Below are 24,459 nucleotides of genomic sequence, written 5' to 3' on the forward strand. Positions count from 1 at the left end.
GGCAGATGTGAATTGCATCGAAATACATTTCCCTTATTTTGAGAGCTGAATAATCTCGACTATTTTCAATGAATTGTGAGGCTGAGCATAAACAAAAAACCTGATTTCAGTAAATGTAAACACAATTGTAATATAGCACATGCCCTTGTATTATTTGTTTTACATGCAACACACAGTTTCCAACCCCCAAAAGAAAAATGTTTCCACTAAACATGCTCTTCATTTTGATCACATATGCATTGCCATAGTCTAATTTCTGAGGGCAATGTGGCATCCACCATTCTTTCTAATTCCTTTGTCAAATTTAATGCTACGAACAAGTACGACCGCATTTCAGTGTACATTTACATTGTCATTTAATGCAGTGGCTAATGCCATTAGTTAATTCATGCAGAAGCACTGTACATAGGTAAGGTGCTATGCAAGGGCTGCCTCAAAGTAGCCTCAGGTTTCTGCCCTGTTACAGCAATTGCGTTTTCTAGAAATGGCAACCTTAATCAAATCATTTCTCTTCATCCTCGGAGTCCGATTTTGCAAAAACTGTTTCGGGCTGGGTTTGTGCATAAGCTGGAGCAATGTACTTTGGATCTTTTGCTGCAACATCCGCAAACTTCAATATGGCTTCTCTGGGATCTTCCTCCATCCAAGTCTCCTTGATCATGCCCCCTTGCTGAGATGGGACTCAAGTATGAATATCTTTTCTACAGTTGCATTAAATTTGGAAAGAAAAGATAAATAATCAATGGAGAAATAACCATTACCTTCATGAGGTACTGGGTCAATAAGCTTCCTTTACTTGCGCCTACTCGTCCACCAAAGCCTGGGCCTGTCATGGGAAGTTCAGGCTTATGGGATTTCAGTGGGTCCTTCAATGTTTTCTCTCGCTCACGCTTACGGCTTGGTTGATCTCTAAATAAGGGTAGAGCATGAGGGTTGTGAATCACTGGTTTTGCCTCAAAATCGTCAATAGATTTTTTCCTTGGAGCACGTGCAACACAAACAAGAGCTCCTTTTTCACTAAGGGTTGGATCATATAACACATGAGTTCCTCCTTGGCTTTTATCTCCTGCTGTTGCAAAGATCTTCACAAACAAAGGCATGTGAGACTTTTCATTTTTTTACTTTTGGAAAATCGAAGGCACGTAATGATGAGTATACTTTCATTCTTCATTTATTGTGCATGCATGCATATGAATGTGTTCAGTGATTCTCAATAGATCAACAAGCGCTTCAGAAAAATGATAGATTAAAAAAGCATGTTATTATTGAGAGTTTACCTGATTGAGTTTTGGGTGCCAAGCACACTGTACAACACTACAGGTGGGGGATATCCCAACTTTTGAAACAAGTTGAAGTTTTGCTCGATCGAAGAAGCATAGCAAACCTCCAGTAGTGCTCTCCCTTTCAATAGATGTTCCAGTCAAGAAGAGTTGCTCATCAGGACTAAATGCTATATTAGTTTGGGCATAGTTGTTTGGGAGATCATCAAACACCTTAACAGGATCCTTCATCTGACGCAAATCCCAAACCTGGTACACATGTAAATTAGAAGGGAAACACACAACAGAAAGAAAAAAAATTCCGAGTTAGTCCGATAATAAACAGCAGTATACTCCTTACTCATGTAATTCATTACCTTCAATGAACCATCAAGGCTTCTTGATAGTAAGATTCTCCCATCCATAGAAAACTTAAGTGCAGTAATATCATCTGAATGACTGTTTTGAACGTGTATATCTGGCCTGCTTCCCCATCCAGGCTTAAGGTTCCATATCTGTCAGAATGATACATGTTATGTGAGAAGAAGCTGATGGAAATAGCGTTAAGTACAATAACATCATAAATCTATCTATCCAACCAATGCAAACTTCCATTTTGGGGTGGGGGAGACCTAGTGAGCTTTTTTAGTACTGAGCCCATTTGAAGTAAGAGAGATTCAGCCAATACCTGTATAGAACCATCTCCTATACCACCTGCAATGCGTTTTCCATCACGATCCCAGGCACAAGTGGTGACCGGAATTCTTCCAGGCCTCGCAAGTTTTGGCTTGATTACCTGTTCATTGAGGTATTGCATCATTTAGTTTAAAGCATCAAGTTCGGTAATATACCTTCTCATTAATAAAAAAAAAAGTAAAACAGAGTATCCACAGTAGAAATCGATCTAAAAGGCAAAGTAGCATTATTGGATCCAGGATCAATAATCCAATTTACTATTACATAAAGCACTTGCAAATTCTGCAGAGAACTTAAGCCATTTTGCTAGTCACATAGTTATGCAAGACAACCCAAACCAATATTATTCGAAAACATATGTTTAAGCAAGACCCAAAACAAAGTCGAACCTGTTTCTGAGTTTTGAAGTCATTGACATCCCAAATACGCAGTGATCCATCCTCGGATGATGTCAAAATGGTGTCTTTAGTTCTAGGGTGCCACTCTCCACAAGTCAATCCAGAAATGTGGCCCTTGGTATTCTTGAGATCACGAATATACATGTCGCCTTTTACAAACTCTCCCAAAGTAAGCCCATCGCGGTCATAAATCTGAAAATTTCAAACAAAGACGAAAATGGTATAGGAAATGCAAATGCCCATTACGCGCCAATCTCATATACACAAAACCAAAATCAAAGAACGCCGAAAATAATAACAAAATTCACACAAGAAGATGTTGATTAAGAGCACCTTCGCTTGAGCTGAGCCTGTAACACAGAGAAAACGATCGGCTGTGGGACTCCAGCTTATGGTACGAACTTGATGACCTTCAGATGGTTCGAGCTGCCTAAAAGATTGCAACTTTGAATTCATTCCTTGGAAATCGTACATTCGCACAGAATAGTCATAGCTACCGGAAACAACTCTAGACCCAGTGTGATCGACGGCGAGGGCTGAAACGACCTTGGTATGGCCCTTCAGCACAATCTCATTGCTTAGCGGAATCCGATACCTATTCTCCAACTTTGAATCCGAATCAGAATCCGAATCCGAATCGTCCATGTTGGACCCCACCGGCGGCCTCGGCGGTCCAATCATCTCGCCATCGTCGTCGTCACTCTCGGCAATCTCAGATTGTGGCGGCGGAGGCGGCGGTCCAACCATGACATCGCCATCCCCATCCTCATCGTCTGCAGGGCTAGGTTCAGGATTAGGGTTAGGTTTAGGGTTTTTGGGGGCGCGGAGGGAGGTGAGCCAGGTTTGGGAGGAGGAGGAGAGAGAAGGGAGGTCGTTGGTTTTGGTGGAGGAGGGTTTTTCTGGAGGATTGTTAACGGAACGACGAGTCGTGTTGTGAATGGCTTCGAGAGAGGTTTGAGCCTTGGATTGCTTGCCAAACGTGAGAGGAAATTCAGCTCTAATTCCGTCGTATATCTCTGCCTCGTCGTCCGCCATTGGAATGTGTCTCTCTGCACTGTGCTTCTTCTTCTCCTTCTTTATCGATGTCCAAAACGTCGGCGTTTCTGGTGTTTTCCGACGGAGACTGGTTTATACGTGTCCAAGCTCCACCGCCATAAATTTTAAGATTTCGTTGCTGTTTGCAACTTTGCCGCGAGAGAAAGAAATAGCTGGTGGGTTGGGGTGGCCCAATTACTGCCCCATTTTGGACTAAGCCCAATTTTTGAAATTTTATTTGGACACCCAGTCTAAGTTTACATTATTCCAAACACAATATAGTTTCTTTTACGTCTGTGACAACCCCCGTATAATTAATCTCTTCATAAATCAAAGTCCCAACACTCCTTATAGGTTAGATTATTGCTTATACCTAAAAAAAAAGTCAAAGTCCTTTATAAAAATTTCTTTAAAAGAATTCTATGGTGTCCAAAGCCATAACAGTTTATCCTGAAAAATGCAACAAAGCCCTAGAAAAGACTTTGATAAAGTGTGACTATTAGCAATTAAACAATTCTAATAGACGGAAATATAAATAACTATAAAAAAAATAAAAGATTTGCGCACTATGGAGATGCTCCAATTGTTGAAGCTCTTGCTGTTGAGATTAGAGACCTTGATAGCAATGACCCAGATCTGATAACCAAAAGCTATGCTTTGGTTTTAATCCCATAATTTCCAAAATCGTTCCGTGGTCATTTAACTTCACTTTCACTTTCATTGGTATAAATGGTCATGCCTTCAATTTTGTTAATTTTTTCTCCTAAATGCAGGAGCAAAATGGTTTTTTTATATTATTTTTTAAAGGGTACATTTCATTACTGTGTTAGCCCAACACTAGGTAAACAGACACTGCCTTACGCTTGGAACATTGCTCCTTTTTTTTGTTTCCCAGATATCGGATTGGTTTGAAACTTGCATATATTTCATTTCCCAGATATCAATAACATCGACTCAGTATAAAAGTTGCTCCTTTTTTGTTTCCCAGATATCGAATTGGTTTGAAAATTGCATATATTTTATTTCCCAGTCCCAGATATCATCAACCCAGTATAAAAGTTAAAAGTTGCACCTTTTTGTTTTAATTTGCCAGATATCAAACGGATTAAATAATTGCTTCTTCTTTTTTCAAAAATGTTTTCCAGGTTTCTAGCTTGTAGAAAATTTGCATCCTTTGCTCCTTCCCTAATATCAAAAGTGTATTATGGTTTGGGTTTCTTATTGTTATCCTCATTGTTTTGATGTTCTCATCGTTGAAGGATTGAAAGAGAAAAATAAAGGTGGGTACTACCAGTGGCGGATCCAGGATTATGTGGCCAAGAGGGTTTAGTGTAAAAGTTCCAAAATTTTTCTACAATGAAGGGTTGGAAGAGCTGTGAAATTGGGACTGAAGGGTTTGGAGAGGTGCTGTGCAGAGTCGGGCTCGGGTAGGTAAGTGATGCTGTTTTTATTTTATTTTTTTATTTTTAAACCTGGCCCAAAACGACGTCGTTTTGAGGCCAGGTCAATTATAAAAAAATTGACTGAGCCTTGGACCAAACGACGTCGTTTGGCAAGGCTTGTTTTAAAAAAACAAGAGACGCGTAGCGCAGCAGAGGAAGCAATGGCCTGGGACTTTCGTCGAGCACTTGGTGTGCATACAAGGGGTCGTCCAGCAGCTGTCCAAGGGGGCATTCATGGAGTCCCTTGCCAACTTTCCAGCCTTCTAAGAGGTCGTCTGACCCCTCTTGTCACAACGTGCGTCCGCCCCTGGGTATTACCTGGCAGAACGAATCAGTGTGATGCCAGATTTAATAAAGACAATGGTGCACCCAACCTCTCAACTTGTCCAAGAAGAGGTAAACATTGGCTTTTACACTAGAAAGATTGCACCTTTTTATTTCCCGGATATCTAATTGGTTTGAAAGCTGCATCCTTTTTAACTTTCTAGATACCAAACAATTAGAGCAATTGCACATTGTTTCTTTTAGTTTTGCCATGTAAATAAGTTGTAGAAAATTTGCATTCCTCTCTTTACCGAATATGAAAGTTGATTTTGGTTTGGTTCTTATTGTTACAACACTATGTAGAAGCTGCTGATACTAGCCAACCAGAATTCAAACAATTCACAACACTATGTAGAAGTTGCTAATACTAACCAGCTAGAATTCAAACTCAATTTGCTACTATTTACAATTTAAAATTCATATCTATCAAAGGCAGTCACAGTCAGAATTATAACTACTACTCAAAATCTACATCCAATCTCCAAAATGAGACATACTTATCAAAAGCAGCCACAGTCAGAATTCAAATTGCCATTCAAAATCTACATCAAACCCCCAAAATGAGACATATTTACTCAAGTATCAAAATAATCCAGTAAGGCTCAAGGCCTCAAATACTCCACAAATCCCGTCTGAGTAGCCTTCTCAAACCATCTTCACTTTTTGCCTCTCACCCACCATGTCTCCAAAAGCAATCAATTGGCCAGCAGTGTTCCAATTTCATTCATTATCGATCTTGATCAGAATGTTCAGCTGGGTTGTTGAAGATACCACCACAAACTCGGAGGCCGCAACCTCTTACACCATCGCCTCATAACCTTGGATTGCCTCTAAAAGATGATGTAAACCCCATATTTCCGATTTGAATTGATCCACATATCATCGAAAAAATCTCTTGCTTCGAACTCCATGTTTGAATTCTCTTTGAATTGCTATTCCTGCTTCTGATGCCATCTCTAAGAGCCGATTAAAGTTTGGATGCAGTCACAGTCAGAATTCTAACTACTATTCAAAATCTACATCCAACCTCCAAAATGAGACAAACTTATCAAAGACAACCAAAGTAAGAATTAAAATTACCATTCAAAATCTACATGCAACCGACAAAATGAGACATACTTACTCAAGCATCAAAATAATTCAATAAGGCTCAAGGCCTCAAATACTTCACAAAACCCGTCCGAGTAGCACTCTCGACCATCTTCACTTTTTGCCTCTCTCCCACCATATCTCCAAAAGCAATCAATCGACCAGCAGTGTTCCAATTTCGTTCATTACCGATCTTGATCAGAAGGTTTAGCTGGGTAATTGAAGATATCACCACAAACTCGGAGGCCGCAACCTCTACCGCCACCGTCTCATAACCTTGGATTGCCTCTTCAAGATTATGTAAATCCCTTATATCCGATCCGAATTGATCCACATATCATCGAAAAAATCTCTTGCTTCGAACTCCACATCTGAATTCTCTTTGGATTGCTATTCCCGCTTCTGATGCCATCTCTAAGAGCCGATTGAAGTTTGGAGGTAGTCACAGTCAGAATTCTAACTACTATTCAAAATCTACATCCAACCTCCAAAATGAGACATACTTATCAAAGGCAGCCACAGTCAGAATTCAAATTACCATTCAAAATCTACATGCAACCTCCAAAATGAGACATACTTACTCAAGCAGCAAAAAAATCCAATAAGGCTTAAGGCCTCAAATACTCAACAAATCCCATCTAAGTAGCCTTCTCGACCATCTTCACTTTTTGCCTATCTCCCACCATATCTCTAAAAGCAATCAATCGGCCAGCAGTGTTCTAATTTCGTTCATTACCGATCTTGATCAGAAGGTTCAGGTGGGTTGTTGAAGATACCACCACAAACTCGAAGGCCATAACCTCTGCCACCACCGCCTCATAACCTTGGATTGCCTCTTCAAGATGATGTAATCCCCTTATTTCCAATTCGAATTGATCCACATACAATTGTAAAAATCTTTTGCTTCGAACTCCATGTATGAATTATCTTTGGATTTATTCCCGCTTTTGATGCCATCTATAATTGTCGATTGAAGTTTGGCCCTTGTCGAATGTAAACATCGAGCTCCAATGTCGGCATCTTCTCCACAAGATCCATCTGGGCTTCCATTTGTCTCTCATTGTTGATCAACATAGAACTTCGGTGCCAAAAACAATCTTCCATTTGTCTCTCAGAGATGGGAATAACAATCCAAAGAGAATTCAGAGATGGAGTTCGAAGCAGGGGAATTTTCTGATGGTATGTGGATCAATTCGAATCGGAAAGAAGAGGTTTACATCACCTAGGCAATCCAAGGTTAAGAGGCGATGGTGGCGGAGATTGTGGTCTCTAAGTTACTGGTGGCATCTTCAACAACCCAACTAAACCTTCTGATCAAGATCGGTAATGAAAGAAGTTGGAGACATGGTGAGAGAGAGGCAAAAAGTGAAGATGGTCGAGGGTGTTACTCAGGCGGGATTTTTGGAGTATTTGAGGCCTTGAGCCTTACTGGATAATTTTGATGCTTGAGTAAGTATGTCTCATTTGGAGGTTGGATGTAGATTTTGAATGGTAGTTTGAATTCTGACTGTGGCTGCCTTTGATAAGTATGTCTCATTTTGGAGGTTGGATGTAGATTTTGAATAGTAGTTAGAATTCTGACTGTGACCGCTTTTGATAGATATGTATTTTAAATTGTGAATAGTAGCAAATTGAGTTTGAATTCTGGTTGGCTAGTATCAGCAGCTTCTACATAGTGTTATGTATGTTGAATCATGAGTTTTCATTTCTATTATGTTTTGTTGAATCCTTCTTTGAATGTTGAATCCTTCTATAATTTTGCCACATTGAGAGTGGCACCAAATCCTGAATTTTCATTTTCATTATGTTTTGTAAGAAGAACATTTTCCTTACACATTGTTCATATCATCTGGACGGCGTCGTTAAGAATTAGGCTTAGGGATTTCGTTTTGGTCGAATACGTTTGCGGATTTTGTGTTTTCACTCACTTGAACTAGAAGCCGTTAAGAATTAGGCTTAGAGGTTTCGTTTTGGTCGAATAGGTTCGCGGATACTCACTTGAACTAGAAGCTCTTCACATCTTCACCTATGTTATACTTAACGACGAGGTAGAACACCAAACAAAATTTTCCGTTCTCTTTTTGGGTTTGAATACTATGTGTTCATATATAAAGGTGGTATAGTAATTAGCTACTCAATGTCAAAGTCAAACCCCTTCATGATCAATTTCACGTTTTCTTAGGTCTCAATATGTAAGCTAGAAACATATTCATTTCTTTCTATAAATTAATAAAATCATTCCACGAAAGTGGCCAACAAAAGCCAGAGCCTTTTTCTGTTTGCCCATCATTTGTTATCTTCTTGATTTATCAAACTTGGATAGCTAGACTTGGGCTTCTGGTGGTGTTTAGTCTGTATGCTCTAAGCTGTTTTTCTGCAATGGAGGGAGATGAGTTGTGATCTTGAGAAAGCTGGTCACAGTTTCAAAAGGAGTGGTTCTTTCCTTTGGACTGACAACGGAGTAGGAGTTTCCTCACCATCTTCACATGGAGAGGATGATGAGGAAGCTCTCAAGTGGGCTACTCTTTAAAGACTTGCAACTTTACAGTGCTTGAAGAAAGGTTTGATCTCTACACCTCAAGGCCATGTCAATAAACTTGATGGGAGCCATCTCGAAGTAAAATAAAACAAGAATTTGATTGAGAGGTTGGTTAGAGTAATGTCGCATCAACCGTTCTTATGAATTCCTTTGTCAAATTTAATGCTATGTAGGTACGAACCAGGACGGCATTTTGGTTTGCACGTACATTATTGTCATTTGCTACAGTGGCCATCACTTGGTTTTTGCAAAAGCACTGTACAGAAGTTGTTGAAGTGAGTCTCCTAATTAATCAAGGAGATTTATTTCCTTGATTAATTAAGGGATTTACTTTCCTTTTTTATATAGTTGTCAAATCATTGTATAATTAGGAGATACTTTCCTAATCCTTTACTATATCTAATTCCTTGTAAAGCACTCATGTAAACTCTTATATATACCTCTTTATGGAGAAGAATAAAATAAGAACCTAACATATTCAAAACCATATTCATATTTTAGCATGGTATCAGAGCAATCGATCCTCAGTTGTCTCTAAATTCTCATATCAAAATTTCTCCTCCCCCCTCCTCTTCAAAGGGGGGGGGGGGGAGGGGGAGTGAAAAAGGATCTGTTTCTCTTTCTCATGGAGATTTGCCTCTTTCTTGACTCCGAAATACCCTTCTCTTCAGGGGGAGAAGAGGATTGAAGAGAAGTTTCTATGTTCTTAAGTCGTGTTCACAGGGTTTCTATGTCCTTAGCTGTGTTCATAGGGTTTCTGTGTTCTTAAGCCGTGTTCACAGGGTTTCTGTGTCCTTAGCCGTGTTCACAGGGTTTCTGTGTTCTTTAAACTCCTCATATCAAATTTATCATATCCTACATCAAATTCCTCAAATCAAATTCCTCAAATCTTATACACATACCTCTCAAATCCAATTCATACATCAAATTCCTCAAATCAAATTCCTAAATCAAACGGTCGGTCACCAGTGGAAAGCGACCGGCCCCCCCTTAGTTCTTCGAACACGGAGAATCTGCTTCAAAACTACCAGTCGCCAGTGGAAAGCGACTGGTAGTCAGAGAAGCTGTTTCAAACCGACCGGTCGCCAAAATCCAGCGACCGATCACTAGAGGAAAACGATCAGTTTTCTCCACGCTGTCAAAATCAGGAGGAGGAAATTGAACCGTCTTATGAGATTTTGCCCGCTTCAGCTCCAGTACCACACAAATCACATGCTGAGGAAGTCATTTAGTGTGCCGGCTGACACACCCATTGAGATGAATCACAAGTTGTGTGAAGACATGGACCAAGAACCAACCAATAAGGAATAGTATCAAACGCCTTGTTGAAAGGTTGATATACCTGGCACACACAAGACCAGATAGTGCATATGCTGTGAGTGTGGTTAGTCAGTTTATGCATTCACCCAGTGTTTCTCATATGAATGTTGTTGATTGAATCTTAAGATACTTAAAGTCAGCCCTTGGAAAGGTTTTAATGTTATCAAAACATGAAGATCTTGAAGTTTTCGAATATACATATGTTGATTGGGCTGGGTTCATTACAAATAGACGCTCTACTTCTGGTTACTTTACATTCGTGGGAGATAACCTAGTCACTTGGCGGAGTAAAAAATAAAAATTGGTTTCTCGGTCTAGTGCAGAAGTAGAGTACAGAGAAATGACTCTAAGAGGTTGTGAATTATTGTGAATCAGAAGACTCTTGACAGAATTGGGTTTCAAGCCAGAAAAGCCAATGGAGTTACATTGTGATAACAAGTCAGCCATTAATATTGCCCATAATCCAGTTCAACATGATCGAACCAAACATGTTGAGGTGGATAGACATTTTATCAAAGAAAAAATTGAGAAGAAGATCATCCGCCTACCATTCATAAAATCAGAAGATCAACTGGCAGATATCTTAACCAAAGCTGTTTGTGGCAGAGTATTTCATGACTCACTTACCAAGTTGGGCATTTGTGACGTATATGCACCAACTTGAGGAGGAGTGTTGAAGTGAGTCTCCTAATTAATCAAGGAGATTTATTTCCTTGATTAATTAAGGGATTTACTTTCCTTTTTTATATAGTTGTCAAATCATTGTATAATTAGGAGATACTTTCCTAATCCTTTACTATATCTAATTCCTTGTAAAGCACTCATGTAAACTATTATATATACCTCCTTATGGAGAAGAATAAAATAAGAACCTAACATATTCAAAACCATATTCATATTTTAGCAGAGGTAAGATGTTATGCAAGAGAGGAACCTGCCTGCCTCAAAGTAGCCTCTGGTCTCTTCCTTGTTACAGCAATAGCGTTTTCTAGAAATGGCAACCTTAATCAAATCATTTCTCGGAGTCTGATTTTGCAAAAACTGTTTCGTGCATAAGCTGGAGCAATGTACTTTGGATCTTTTGCTGCAAAATCAGCAAACTTCAGTATGGCTTCTCTGGGATCTTCCTCCATCCAAGTCTCCTGATCATGCCCCTTTGCTGAGATGAGTATCTTTTCGGCAGTTACATAAATTTGGAAAGAAAAGATAAATAGTGAATGGAGAAAAAGCCATTACCTTGATAAGGTTACTTGCGCCAACTCGTCCACCAAAGCTGGTCCTGTCATGGGGAGTTTCAGGCTTATGGGATTTCAGAGGGTCCTTCAATCTTCTCTCACTCACTCTTACGGCTTGGCTGATCTCTAAATAAGGGTAGAGCTGCATGAGGGTTGTGAATCAATGGTTTTGCCTCAAAATCATCAATAGATTGTTTCCTCAGAGGACGTGCAACACAAACAAGAGCTCCTCTTTCACTAATGGTCGGATCACTAAGAGCTCCTCCTTGGCTTTTATCTCATGCTGTTGCAAAGATCTTCACAAAACAAAGGCACGTGAGACTTTTCATTCTTATATTTTTGGAAAGTCAAAGGCATGAGAATTTCTGAGTATACATTCATTCTTCATTTATTGTGTGCTTCTCAATAGTTCACCAAGCGCTTCAGAAAAAAATGATAGATTAAACAAGCACGTTTATAAGTGAGAGTATTATTACCTGATTGAGTTTTGGGTGCAAGGCACACTGCACCAACACTACAGGTGGGGGATGTCCCAACTTTCTGAAACAAGTTCAAGTTTTGCTCGATCGAAGAAGCATAGCAAACCTTAGTAGTGCTCCCCCTTTCAACCGATGTTCCACTCAAGTAGAGTTGCTCATTACCTTCACTTCAATGAACCGTCAAGGCTTCTTGACAGTAAGATTCTCCCATCCATGGAAAACTTAAGCCCAGTAATATCATCTGAACGACTATTTTGAACGTGTATATCTGGCCTGCTTCCCCATCCAGGCTTAAGGTTCCATATCTGTCAGAATGATGCATGTTATGTGAGAAGAAGCTCAAGGAAATAGCGTTTTTAAGTACAAGAACAGCATAAATCTTCTCTCCAACCAATGCAAACTCCATTTTGGGGTGGGGGAGTCCTAGTGAGCTTCTTCACTTCTGAGCCCTTTTGAGGTAAAGAGACATTCAGCCCACACATGTATGGAGCCATCAACTATACCACCTGCAACACAGGCACAAGTGGTGACCGGAACTCTTCCAGGCCTAGCAAGTTTTGGCTTCATTACCGGTTCATTGAACAAGTATTGCATCATTTAGTATAAAACATCAAGTCCAGTAATATGCATTCTCATTACTAAAAGCCAAAAAGAGTATCCACATTAAAAATCAATCTAAAAGGCAAAAAAGCATTGTTGGATCAATAATACCATTTCGCTAGTGCCATAGTTATGCTAGACACCCTCCCTCAACACGGGAGTAGTTTATTTTACCTTCTATTTTTTTCTTCAGCAAAATCAGTCAGTTTGTAATCACAGTTGGTACCAGCATTTTCATCTTCTTCGCCATTTCAAACACCCAAAAATAAATCACAGAAAAGTTTAGCTGTTTTCCGACAATCCAAATCTCAAATCGTACCATTCAACTTTAGTACATCAAACTCGAAGCCTAGTATTTGATATATAGTACCACCATAATCCGTAGATAACCTAAGCATTGTACCAACTACAAGCATACAAATTCAATTGACGACGGAACTTTTCTTTAACTCCTCTGTCAATTCCATGACACGATCCACCCAATTGACATATCTACAGCATTCCAGGTCTCGTAACTTTTTCCCGGTGTGAATGAAACGGGCCCTATTTCTACGAAGATGAAAGTTAACATCAAAGTTGAGAGTCATAGTAGACATCCACCGATACTGCCTTCGCCTTGAAAGGGTACTAGTAGCTGCTGCTTCCTTCTGCGGCAAGAGAGACAATATGCTAACGAGAATTTCATCTGGCATCTCGCTGATGCAATCCACCGAGTTGTACTCACCATTACTTTTCTCGATCTTCCTTTTGTTATATTTTGGCCCGTGTCTGTCTCCCAGTTTGAACTCACACTTGTGATAGATGAATTGGCCCAAATAAAAACAGAAACATAAAAAGAGTAAGGACTGAGGAGCAGTGGCAGACCTAGAACTATATCTTTGTGAGAGATTTCAAACTTTAAACACGGACACTTCCAGTCAATAAAAATTTGATCTGTGTCAAATAAGAAAGATGCAAGATTAAACCAGTTAGATATCTGAGAAATATAAAAGAAACAAAGGGTGAAATTGTTATAGTTGTCTGTTATCTGTTATCTGGCAAATAAAAAAGATGCTATTATCAAAACAATTGATATCTGGGAGATAAAAGAGTGCAAGCTTTCTAGTGTAAAAGTCAGTGTTTACCTTGTCTTGGACAAGTTGAGAGGTTGGGAATCCATTAAATTATTAACAAAAGGCATAAGAAAAACACCCATCGTAACAATAAGAACCAAACCAGAATCAACTTTCATATTCGGTAAAGAGAGGAAACTATGCAAATTTTCCACAACTTAGATACGTGGCAAATAAGAAATATGCAATTTTAAACCAGTTAGATATCTGAGAAACTAAAAGAAACAATGCGCAATTGCTCTAATGGTTTGATATCTGGAAAGTTCAAAAGGATGCAGCTTTCAAACCAATTAGATATCCGGGAAGTAAAAAGGTGCAATCTTTCTGGTGTTACAGCCGGTGTTTACCTCTTCTTGGACAAGTTGAGAGGTTGGGCGCACCATGTTCTTTTTCTCCTTCTTTCCCAAGTAGACCTCATACTTCTAATAGGTGTATCAGCCTAAAAGCAAACATAAAACAGAACATAAACAGAGTAAGAACTGAGTAGGGCTGTTAGTCAGTTTGAAACTGTTAATATTTCGCCAACATAGATTGGATTGTGTATTTTGCATCCAATGCAATGAGGTCAGAATCGAAACCAATCCGCTCCAATTACATATAATCAAATTGGATTGGATAATCAGTTAAAAGATGCAATTTTTAAACTAAATCGATTCTGGGAAATAAGAAAGTTGCAAATTTTCTTGCGTAAAAGACAATGTATGTTTACCTTGTTTTGGACAAACTCTGAGGATGAGCTTGCTCTTCCCTTCATCAAATCTGACATGCTTCAGGGTTTTTTTTGGTTGGTCGTGTGAAAGTAAACTGCATTCGAGATTCCTGAACTGGATCAGTTTCTCCAATGTTAAAAGATGAGACAGGTTATTTACCCAAAAACAAAAAGAAAAAACGAGGCAACAGGTTACAGGAAAAAATCAGGTAGACTAGAGAGATTTTATTAGAGTCTGTGTGGCATAAGACCTTCTAAGAAGTCATGTTGGGTTATTGAGGTTTACCTTATAAATCCAAGAATAATATTGGCTAAAGTTAATATATGAAGAGTTTAGTGCTTTTGGTCTGAGAATGGTTTTTTATTTCACTGTGAAATGTCAATTACATATGTCGAAGCTCTACCAACTTGAATCGTTGATTTCTTTGTTTACTAAATTGTCCGCAGTATTATTGGGGAAGGAAAATAACAATATCTACCGGAAATCAGTAGAAAGTAGCAACTATTGTTTTAGATGACGATTATCCATATCTTGCGGCGATTTTACATGTTTTGCACCGGTTTCTTAGGCATTAGTGACGGCTTTTGAGCCCATTATATGGAGCGCATCTTTAGCTACATTTTTCCCGTCACTAACCGCAGCTATTGATGTTTTTAGCAACGGCTGAGAAAACCACCGCTAAAAGTTGAAATTTTGGTTTAATTTCCCTCCATCCCCTGTTTAAAGAGGTTTTTTTTTGCCACACACAATGTAAATTAGGAATGTCCTTTGATTCCATTTGTTAAAAGTTTCACTCAAGTTATTTCCTAGTGTTATGATGAAAATATTGTGCACATATGAAACACTTGGCATGATCTCTCAAATATCTCTCATCTTCCTCACCCATTTCTTATACCACAACAAAACAAATGATTAAGCAAACTTCAAAACACATCTGCTTTGCTCTATGACTTGCATGGTAGAATGCTTCTTGGCTGCTGAAAAATTAACTTGATCTGCTCCAATGCCTAATTCACAAATACAACAAAGTCAGAAAAACTCCAGAAAATAATTTCATGCATCTGTGTGTACATAACACCAGATAAGCGAGAACATAGAAGATACCAGAATAGACGCTTTCAGCTCATCTTAAGACTCATGCAACAAATAAGCATATAAAGAAAAGGGCTTCTGAAATCAAAATAATTACAGGATATGAAGAATTTTAAGAGTAAGCCAAAACTGGAGTCTTGAAACACCATCTGCTTTCCAAAAACTCGAATTTAGGGTTTGAAATACAAGAGCAAAGAATTACATCAAATAGGGGAAAACTTTTTTAAAACACTAAATTGCAGACCTTGCAGCTTTTGGTGTTGTGGAACTAGAAATGGAGAGGATGGCCGTACTCTTTTCTTCACTGAAGCGTCTCCTACTACTCTGACACAGGTCACGTGGCGGCTATGGCGTAGCAGAAGTGCTCGCAGACGGCGTCGTGACGAATTTAGGGTTAGGGATTTGGTTCTGGTCGAATAGGTTTGGGGATTTTGGTAAAGACAGAAAAATTGGGGATTTCGCCAATTCCTTCCCTTACTAATAATCCGATTTGGGGCTTCCCCAAAACTGATTTGGGCCTTAACGACTAGCCCAATTCCTAGCCTTCTGGACTTTCCAATTCATCTAAAACCCAATTATTTCTTAAAGTGCGCCGCGGGGCCCACATATCCAAACTTTCATCATACGTGTCTATTAATATCTACATGTCATTGTTAGGAATAGATGTGACTCCTAAATCGGCAGAAAATCTAATTAGTTTAATAGTAATTATGTAGTCAATGTCAAAGTCAAACCCCCCGCATGGTCAATTCATCAACAATGCATAGAATATTAAAAATTAAATGAACGGTGATGATAGACATTGGAATGTATTAAGCAGCCTCAATGTAAGCTAGCCTATAAACATATTAATTTATAAATTAATTCAATCATTACATGAAATCAAAGTGGCCAACAGACCCTAGTTGCCTGGGTTTGAGCGCATTATAAAAAGAATGCGACCAAGGTCATTTTATGTCTGACTTTGACCTCGTCTTTAGTTGCTTGGGTATGCGCACTTGTCGTGGCTTCGATTCAATTCCTCATTTCTCAAACCAAGACTTAAATGGGAGCTGTGGTGGCGGCAGTGGGTTGTTGTGCTAGTCTTCTTGGGATTTAGACTACATGGGTGGGTTGGGTTCAATGAGCCCTGCTGTAGGGTGGTTCCTACTAGGTGTAGGATTTTATCACAAAAAATATTGGTCATATTCGTAGTGAAACTATTCATTATATATTTTATTTTATTTAGTTAAGTTTCCAATATGAAACTTATATTCTTCAACACTCGTTTAAAACAAAATATTTGAGCGAACCCAAGACCATATACATCTATGAATTGTGATATGTAACACGTGTTTGTTTTTATATCAAGTTGACTTGAGGCGAAATAGAAAATGAAATAAATTACAATCAATATGGAATATATGGTGAACCGACGCATTTTCCTTTTGGCAAATATGGATGGCGCTTATGTTCGGAATAGGTGGCCGCCGATATGGCGCATTAGCAAATGATGTAAACTCGATAAATGCAATACAAATATAGTTGGTATAAAAGTCAATGTATAAAAGTCAAACCCCCCACGTGATGGATTTCACCCTCTCTTTAGCGTGAATGGTGAAGGGGGCTAGCCACAATGCGTGTGATATATGAAAATGTAATGAATGGTGATGATATCATCCATGATGTCTGAAACTTTTGATCATGACATATATCATGCACGGCTTCTTTCTATAAATTATTCCAGGAAAGTGACCAACAAAAGCAAAACCATTTTTCTCTTGCTTTCCGTTTTCCCATGATTTGCTATCTTCTTTATTAAGTTTGGAACTTTGGATAAAAAAGACTTGGGTTTTTCATTTGTAGCTCTAGCTAGCTCTTGCTGGTTCTTCTACAATGGAGATAAGTTGTGATCTTGAGAAAGCTGGTCACAGTTTCAAAAGCTCTTCCTTTTGGACTGACAATGGCGCAGGAGTTTTCTCATCATCTTCACGTGGAGAGGATGATGAGGAAGCTCTCAAGTGGGCTGCCCTTCAGAGACTTCCAACTTTCCAGCGCTTGAAGAAAGGTTTGATCTCTACATCCGAAGGCCGTGCCGACGAAGTTGATGTGAGCCGTCTTCAAGTACAAGAAAGGAAGAATTTGATTGAGAGGTTGGTTGGAGTAGCTGAAGAGGATCATGAGAACTTTTTGTTGAGGCTCAAGAACCGCATTGATAGGTAAGAATTTAGAATTAATCTCAACTCTACATATTGCTATTTTTCTTGAATTTTCTCTGTTTTTTTAATTATATATTTATAATAATGGGTTTGTTTTACTTGGAATGTATCTCAGAGTTGGAATTAGCCTTCCTACAATTGAAGTTAGATTTGAGCATTTAAAAATTGCAGCTGAAGCATATGTAGGAGGCAGAGCTCTGCCTACAGTCTTTAACTACTGTGTTAATTTAGTGGAGGTAATGATTAACCACTAAAATCCAGTTTGTGTATTGCATATATAATCTTGGTGTTAATGCATTCTAACATAACTATTTGTTTCTGGGTTCCAAAGGGTTTGTTGAACTCCCTCCGTATTCTTCCTAGCAAGAAGCAACACTTGACTATCCTTAAAGATGTGAGTGGGATCATCAAGCCTTGCAGGTGAGAAAGTTGCAGACTATGTCTAAAATATATATTTGTTGGAGTTTGTGTGGCCTAATACTCACTTGGTTCATGTGTTTGCTCAGAATGACACTGCTTTTGGGTCCTCCGAGTTCCGGAAAGACCACACTGTTGTTGGCTTTGGCGGGAGAGCTTGACCGGGATCTCAAGGTTACACAAAATGAAATGGCGCCTTAAGATTTTTTATTTTAGCTTTAGTCTAAAGGTATTACTCTTGGATTATGTTACTAATTAGTCAAAATTCTTGTGCAGTTTTCTGGACGTGTGACTTACAATGGTCATGACATGCATGAGTTTGTGCCTCAGAGGAGTGCTGTCTATATCAGTCAACATGATGTTCATATGGGCGAGATGACAGTCGGAGAAACGTTGGCTTTTTCTGCAAGATGCCAAGGGGTTGGAGCTCGTTATGGTTCGTTTACAGGACTTCTTTTAATTGAACTTTCAGAATCAGACGAGAGACTATAACAGGAAACGATGATTGAGGTTTTTTTTCTTCTTCTGAATTTTGACAGATATCCTAGCAGAGATAAGTAGAAGAGAGAAAGAAGCGAATATTAAGCCAGATGCAGACTTGGATATCTACATGAAGGTGAGAATATCTACTTAAGAGACTACAACTATATTATGGACACCATTTTTCTTGGATGACAAACTATATTTCAGGATTCAGGGGAGTTTTTCGTTTTACAAGATGTTTTTGAAATGATCAACCATTTAGTGATGTTAATTTTAAGTTGTTTTTTGTAATTATAGGCCGTGGCATCAGAAAGCCAGAGGGCACAAGTGGTGACAGATTACATTCTAAAGGTAGAGCATCATATTTGTTTTTGCAATAACAAAAGGACTTTTGAAAATTACCCTTGCACTATTTCTCTTTATTGATCAATGATTCTATTTGATTTTCAGATCCTGGGACTGGATGTCTGTGCAGATACCTTGGTAGGGGATCAATTAATTAGGGGAATCTCTGGAGGACAAAAGAAGCGAGTCACAACGGGTAAACAAAGTCTAGTTCTTGCATTAAAGCACATGCATTGTAAATTTAAGTGGCAAATCTTTGACAAATGAATATTATATAGGTGAAATGTTGGTTGGACCTGCTAAGGCATTATTCATGGACGAAATATCTACTGGTTTGGATAGTTCAACTACGTATCAAATTGTGAATTCAATCAAGCAATATGTTCATATTCTCAAGGGGACTGCATTCATCTCACTGCTGCAGCCAGCACCTGAGACTTATGAACTATTTGATGACATTGTTCTCCTTTCTGATGGTCAAATTGTGTACCAAGGTCCTCGTGAACAAGTTCTTGAATTTTTTGAATCCATGGGCTTTAGATGTCCTGAGAGGAAAGGTGTGGCTGACTTCCTGCAAGAAGTAGGTCCTTATATTGCTTTGTTTTGATCATGTGAAAATAAAGAAAATGAGCATCACACATGGAGTCTCACATAAAATATGTTGTAGGTGACGTCAAGGAAAGATCAGGAGCAATATTGGGCAACCAAAGATGAGCCTTACAAGTTCATCACAGTAGAGGAATTTGTTGAGGCATTCAACTCATTCCCTGTGGGACGCAAACTTGCAGATGAACTTGCAACTCCATTTGACAAGACAAAGAGCCATCCAGCTGCATTAACAACAAAAAAGTATGGTGTTCGAAAAACAGAACTATTGAAAGCTTGCTTTGCAAGGGAATTCTTGCTTATGAAGAGGAACTCATTTGTCTACCTTTTCAAGCTTACCCAAGTGAGTTTTAACTTTACTTAAGCTTCTACTATAACCATTCTTTTGTCTTGTGCTCCTGGGTTTGATTTTTATTTTTTATTTTTCTTATTTTTAGCTCTCAATCTTGGCTCTAATTACAATGACACTGTTCCTACGGACTGAGATGCACCGTGATTCAGTAAGTGACGGAGGAATTTATGCTGGTGCTTTGTTCTTCTCCCTGGTTGCTGTTATGTTCAATGGATTGGCAGAGCTTTCAATGACAATTGCCAAGCTTCCTGTTTTTTATAAGCAAAGAAAACTACTCTTCTTTCCACCATGGGCATATGCCCTTCCCGCATGGATCCTCAAGATCCCTATCACTTGTCTTGAAGTAGGTGTTTGGGTATTTATTACCTACTATGTCATTGGATATGATCCAAATGTTGAAAGGTAAAACAACTAGAAAAAGTTACCACTTTATGGCTAACATTTGTTTTCATGTTTTCTCCATAAAAAAAATAATGAATATTCATGCACATGATGCAGGTTGTTTAAGCAGTTCCTTCTACTCTTACTCATTAATCAGATGGCTTCTGCGTTGTTCCGATTCATTGCTGGAGTTGGTAGAAGCTTGACTATCGCGAGCACATTTGGATCATTTGCTCTGGTCATGCTTTTTTCTTTGGGTGGCTTTGTCTTGTCAAGAGGTATAAAACAAGTAAAGAAACTTCATGTTACATTGCTTAATTGCTATGCAATGGTGTTTATTTTCTTTTGATTGTTTCCACAGAGGATATAAAGAAATGGTGGATATGGGGCTATTGGATGTCACCTTTGATGTACGGGCAGAATGCAATAGTAGTCAATGAGTTCCTTGGAAAGAGTTGGAGTCATGTAATCCTTTGATTTGCCTTTTTCAAACATTTTGGCTTGTGTCTCTTATTCATAGTCTAATTACTTTGTTCTCTTAAAGGTTCTTCCAAACTCAACCGAACCGTTAGGAGTTGCTGTTCTGAAGTCCCGTGGATTCTTCACTCATCCATCTTGGTATTGGATTGGCGTGGGAGCATTGGCTGGATACATGCTTATATTCAATATTTTTTTCACTTTGGCTCTCACTTATCTAAAGCGTGGGTACCTTCACCTTATCTTATGTGCACTAAATCTTACAAGTGAGACTTTAACTCATAAGATATAAAACATTGTGCAGCATTTGACAAGCCACAGGCTGTTAGATTGGAAGACTCTAGCTCATCCCCTCAAATTAGCCAAGGTGATATATCTCATAAGTAATGTTTGTGTATGTCTGCTTTGAGTGAAATATGATTAATATTTTTCTCTTTTTGGTGAAAATCAAATTTTATGGACGTACAGAGAATGGAAATGGAAGTGTATCTTCCAGGTCCTCATCTGCAAGGACAGAAGCTACTGCTGACACTCACCCTAACAAGAAAAGAGGAATGGTTCTTCCGTTTGAACCATATTCTATCACCTTTGATGAAATCACGTACTCTGTGGACATGCCACAGGTGATTTATATATGCAACCAGAGTTTTAGTGTGTTTGACTTTTGGCAAATCTGGTGCAAGTCCAACATTGTAAGACTTTTTTTTTAATTCGGACTTGCAGGAAATGAAGAATCAAGGTGTTCCAGAGGATAAATTGGTGCTCCTCAGGCGTGTGAGTGGTGCTTTCAGGCCGGGTGTTCTGACAGCTCTAATGGGAGTGAGTGGTGCTGGTAAAACGACGCTAATGGATGTACTTGCTGGCAGAAAAACTGGTGGTTATATTGAGGGAAAAATCACAATCTCTGGGCACCCAAAGAAGCAAGAATCATTTGCCCGGATTTCTGGATATTGTGAGCAGAATGACATACATTCTCCTCATGTTACTGTCTATGAGTCTTTGATGTACTCAGCGTGGTTGCGTTTACCTGCAGAAATCAATTCTGAAACTAGGAAGGTGGGTATTTTAAGTTACAAACTATAGTTTCTAAGCTTAATTTTGATTCTTATGAAATTTTGCTGTTGTGAACTAGTTGAGTTGATTGAAAGTTTGTTCCAATTTCTTATCCAAGTTACCATTCTTGTACATATGCATGATTTTGTGTAGAAGTTCACTAAAGCTGGGTTGCTAGAAAAATAAGTTTGTAAGTCAACCACCTGCCTCATCAAGTTTCATAAAATGAACATGATTGCAGATGTTCGTTGAGGAAGTGATGGGACTTGTGGAGCTGAATCCGTTGAGACAAGCACTAGTGGGGTTGCCTGGTGCGAATGGTCTCTCAACAGAGCAGCGGAAGAGGCTGACCATTGCGGTTGAACTCGTGGCTAACCCCTCCATAATATTCATGGATGAACCAACTTCAGGCTTAGATGCAAGAGCTGCTGCTATTGTTATGAGAACAGTTAGAAACACTGTGGATACTGGAAGAACAGTTGTCTGCACCATCCATCAACCAAGCATTGACATATTTGACGCTTTTGATGAGGTGAAAAATTCTTCATAGATCGAAAGATTTCGGACTTGGAACTCTACTTCATTGATCTGTTCTACATGAGTATGATTGTTTAACATGTCATTGCAGCTATTCCTGCTGAAGAAAGGAGGACAAGAGCTTTATGTAGGGCCACTTGGCCGTCATTCTTGCCATCTAATCAAGTACTTTGAGGTATGATGAATCAAGAAATTTCGAGCATGGAAATATCTGTATATTTTCTTTAAAGGTTTTGCTAATACGTGTATTTTTCTATGAAGGGAATTGAGAACGTGAGTAAAATCAAGGATGGTTATAATCCAGCAACCTGGATGTTGGAAGTCACCAGTTCAGCAAAAGAAATAGCTTTGGGGATTGATTTTGCTGATGTGTATAAAAAATCAGAAATTTACAGGTTTGGTTTTATATTGGAAAGAACCTCTCTCTTCCTAAGCAAGACTTGTTGGTGAAAACATACTCATCTATGGCATGTCTTTCAGGAGAAACAAAGCACTTATTGAAGAACTGAGCACCCCGGCTTCTGGTTCCGAGGACCTCTATTTCCCTACTAAATACTCTCAGCCATTTTTAACCCAATGCATAGCTTGCTTATGGAAACAACATTGGTCATATTGGCGCAATCCACCATACACTGCCATAAGGTTGATCTATACAGCCATCATAGCCTTGATGTTTGGGACAATGTTCTGGAACCTTGGCTCCAAAACGTAAGTTACAATGCAGACAAAAAGACAGATATATATTCTTACCAATATATTTTCTTCCAAATGTGATTTTGAAAATTTTGAATCCAGGACAAAACAACGGGATCTCTTCAATGCAATTGGTTCTATGTATGCTGCTGTTCTCTTTCTTGGTATTAAAAATTCTACAACAGTGCAGCCAGTCGTAGATGTGGAAAGAACAGTCTTCTATAGAGAACGAGCTGCCGGAATGTATTCTGCCTTGGCATATGCCTTTGCACAGGTGACTGATCATATATTCTACTAACATAATATTTTAGGTTTCACTGAGATTACTTGTACTATTTATCTTATGCCATTTCCGTATGTTGTTGCAGGTTACAATTGAGATCCCTTATGTTTTTGCACAAGCAGTTATCTATAGTGTCATAGTTTATGCAATGATTGGGTTTGAGTGGACTTTGGCTAAATTTTTATGGTACCTATTCTTCATGTATTTCACATTTTTGTACTTCACCTACTATGGCATGATGGGTGTGGCCTTGACGCCGAACCAACACGTTGCTGCTATAAGTGCCAGTGCATTTTATGCAATATGGAATGTCTTCTCAGGGTTCGTCATTCCCCGAACCGTAAGTGTTGCTTACCCTCAACTTGTAATGCATGTTTTTTGTGTGCATAGATTCTGTCTTCATGTCTTATTTTCTCATCCTGTAATTTTGATTCATGTTCATTTGGCCAACTACAGAGGATTCCTATATGGTGGAGATGGTACTATTGGGCGTGTCCAATGGCTTGGACCTTGTATGGACTGGCTACGTCACAGTTTGGAGATATACAGGACAAGCTTGAGACTGGTGAAACGGTGGAAGAATTTATGCGGAATTACTTCGGTTTCAAGCAAGAATTTATAGGAGTGGTGGCTGCCGTGGTGGTTGGATTCACTCTACTCTTTGCAGTTATCTTTGCCTTGTCCATCAAGATGTTGAATTTCCAGAGGCGATGAAATTTTTGTTTCAACAGGATTGTCTGGGGATGGCTAACATCTCAACGACTTTTTCATCATCTAGGAATTACTTTGATCTTATGTGTTGCAGTTTTAATTGTATAATTGGAAAAGCTGCTCATGTGATACAAAATTAATAAATAATAATATGATTCTTTTACAAGTTTCGAATTTTCGAGGGCTAATCACTCCACGAGCAGGCCAAAAAGTTGGCACCAACCATTATCGTTTTTGCCTCTATCATGTGAAGCCTAACAACTGACAGTTATATTCATGAAGGCCATGCTAACTAAGTTGATTGTAGAAGATATTAAGCTCAAACTTACAAGTTATTTTTTGATAGTATGTTGATCGTAGATATAACAGTATATTCTTATTTGTTGCCTGCTAAATTTCATGTAGTATTAGCCTGAAAAATAAATGTTGGCTGGAAAGCAGAAGGAGAAATGCTTTAATCAGCAGAAAGCAGCCAGTTTAGAGTTTAAAATGACGGTTTAACAGATTTTGAAACGATTTTGTGGATTTTGCGGCGAATATCTGACTTTTTCTGATGAAATTTGGGCACTTAACACTAACCGCTGCTAAGCGTT

The 24,459-nt window shown here is 38.8% G+C and overlaps 2 protein-coding genes, 1 long non-coding RNA gene and 1 pseudogene across 3 annotated transcripts; 1 reads left to right on the top strand and 3 right to left on the bottom strand.

Moving 5' to 3' along the window:
• Positions 1 to 88: 88 nt before the first annotated feature.
• LOC110771412 (uncharacterized) lies at positions 89 to 3,539 on the bottom strand. Its single transcript, XM_021975710.2, has 7 exons — positions 2,687 to 3,539; positions 2,345 to 2,545; positions 1,948 to 2,055; positions 1,637 to 1,774; positions 1,278 to 1,529; positions 762 to 1,082; positions 89 to 670 (listed from the first exon to the last, which is right to left on the bottom strand). Exons 1-7 carry the CDS (start codon positions 3,386 to 3,388, stop codon positions 503 to 505), a joined length of 1,890 nt encoding a protein of 629 aa, XP_021831402.1. The 5' UTR covers positions 3,389 to 3,539; the 3' UTR covers positions 89 to 502.
• Positions 3,540 to 11,114: 7,575 nt separating this feature from the next.
• On the bottom strand, positions 11,115 to 12,383 carry LOC110771416 (uncharacterized; annotated as a pseudogene).
• Positions 12,384 to 15,089: 2,706 nt separating this feature from the next.
• On the bottom strand, positions 15,090 to 15,841 carry LOC110771415 (uncharacterized). Its single transcript, XR_002528887.2, has 2 exons — positions 15,575 to 15,841; positions 15,090 to 15,245 (listed from the first exon to the last, which is right to left on the bottom strand). It is a non-coding gene; the product is annotated as an uncharacterized LOC110771415 (long non-coding RNA).
• A 1,252-nt stretch (positions 15,842 to 17,093) lies between these two features.
• Positions 17,094 to 24,000, top strand: LOC110771401 (pleiotropic drug resistance protein 1-like). Its single transcript, XM_021975701.2, has 24 exons — positions 17,094 to 17,528; positions 17,644 to 17,764; positions 17,860 to 17,948; positions 18,035 to 18,119; positions 18,222 to 18,381; positions 18,485 to 18,561; positions 18,726 to 18,779; positions 18,879 to 18,969; positions 19,052 to 19,353; positions 19,441 to 19,722; positions 19,817 to 20,133; positions 20,230 to 20,390; positions 20,474 to 20,577; positions 20,657 to 20,813; positions 20,894 to 20,956; positions 21,058 to 21,212; positions 21,313 to 21,645; positions 21,884 to 22,174; positions 22,271 to 22,354; positions 22,441 to 22,574; positions 22,660 to 22,887; positions 22,975 to 23,146; positions 23,241 to 23,495; positions 23,612 to 24,000. Exons 1-24 carry the CDS (start codon positions 17,206 to 17,208, stop codon positions 23,867 to 23,869), a joined length of 4,296 nt encoding a protein of 1,431 aa, XP_021831393.2. The 5' UTR covers positions 17,094 to 17,205; the 3' UTR covers positions 23,870 to 24,000.
• Positions 24,001 to 24,459: the final 459 nt, after the last annotated feature.

This window comes from Prunus avium, chromosome 8, assembly GCF_965620075.1.
Source record: "Prunus avium chromosome 8, drPruAviu1.hap1.1, whole genome shotgun sequence".
NCBI classification, from domain to species: Eukaryota; Viridiplantae; Streptophyta; class Magnoliopsida; order Rosales; family Rosaceae; genus Prunus; species Prunus avium.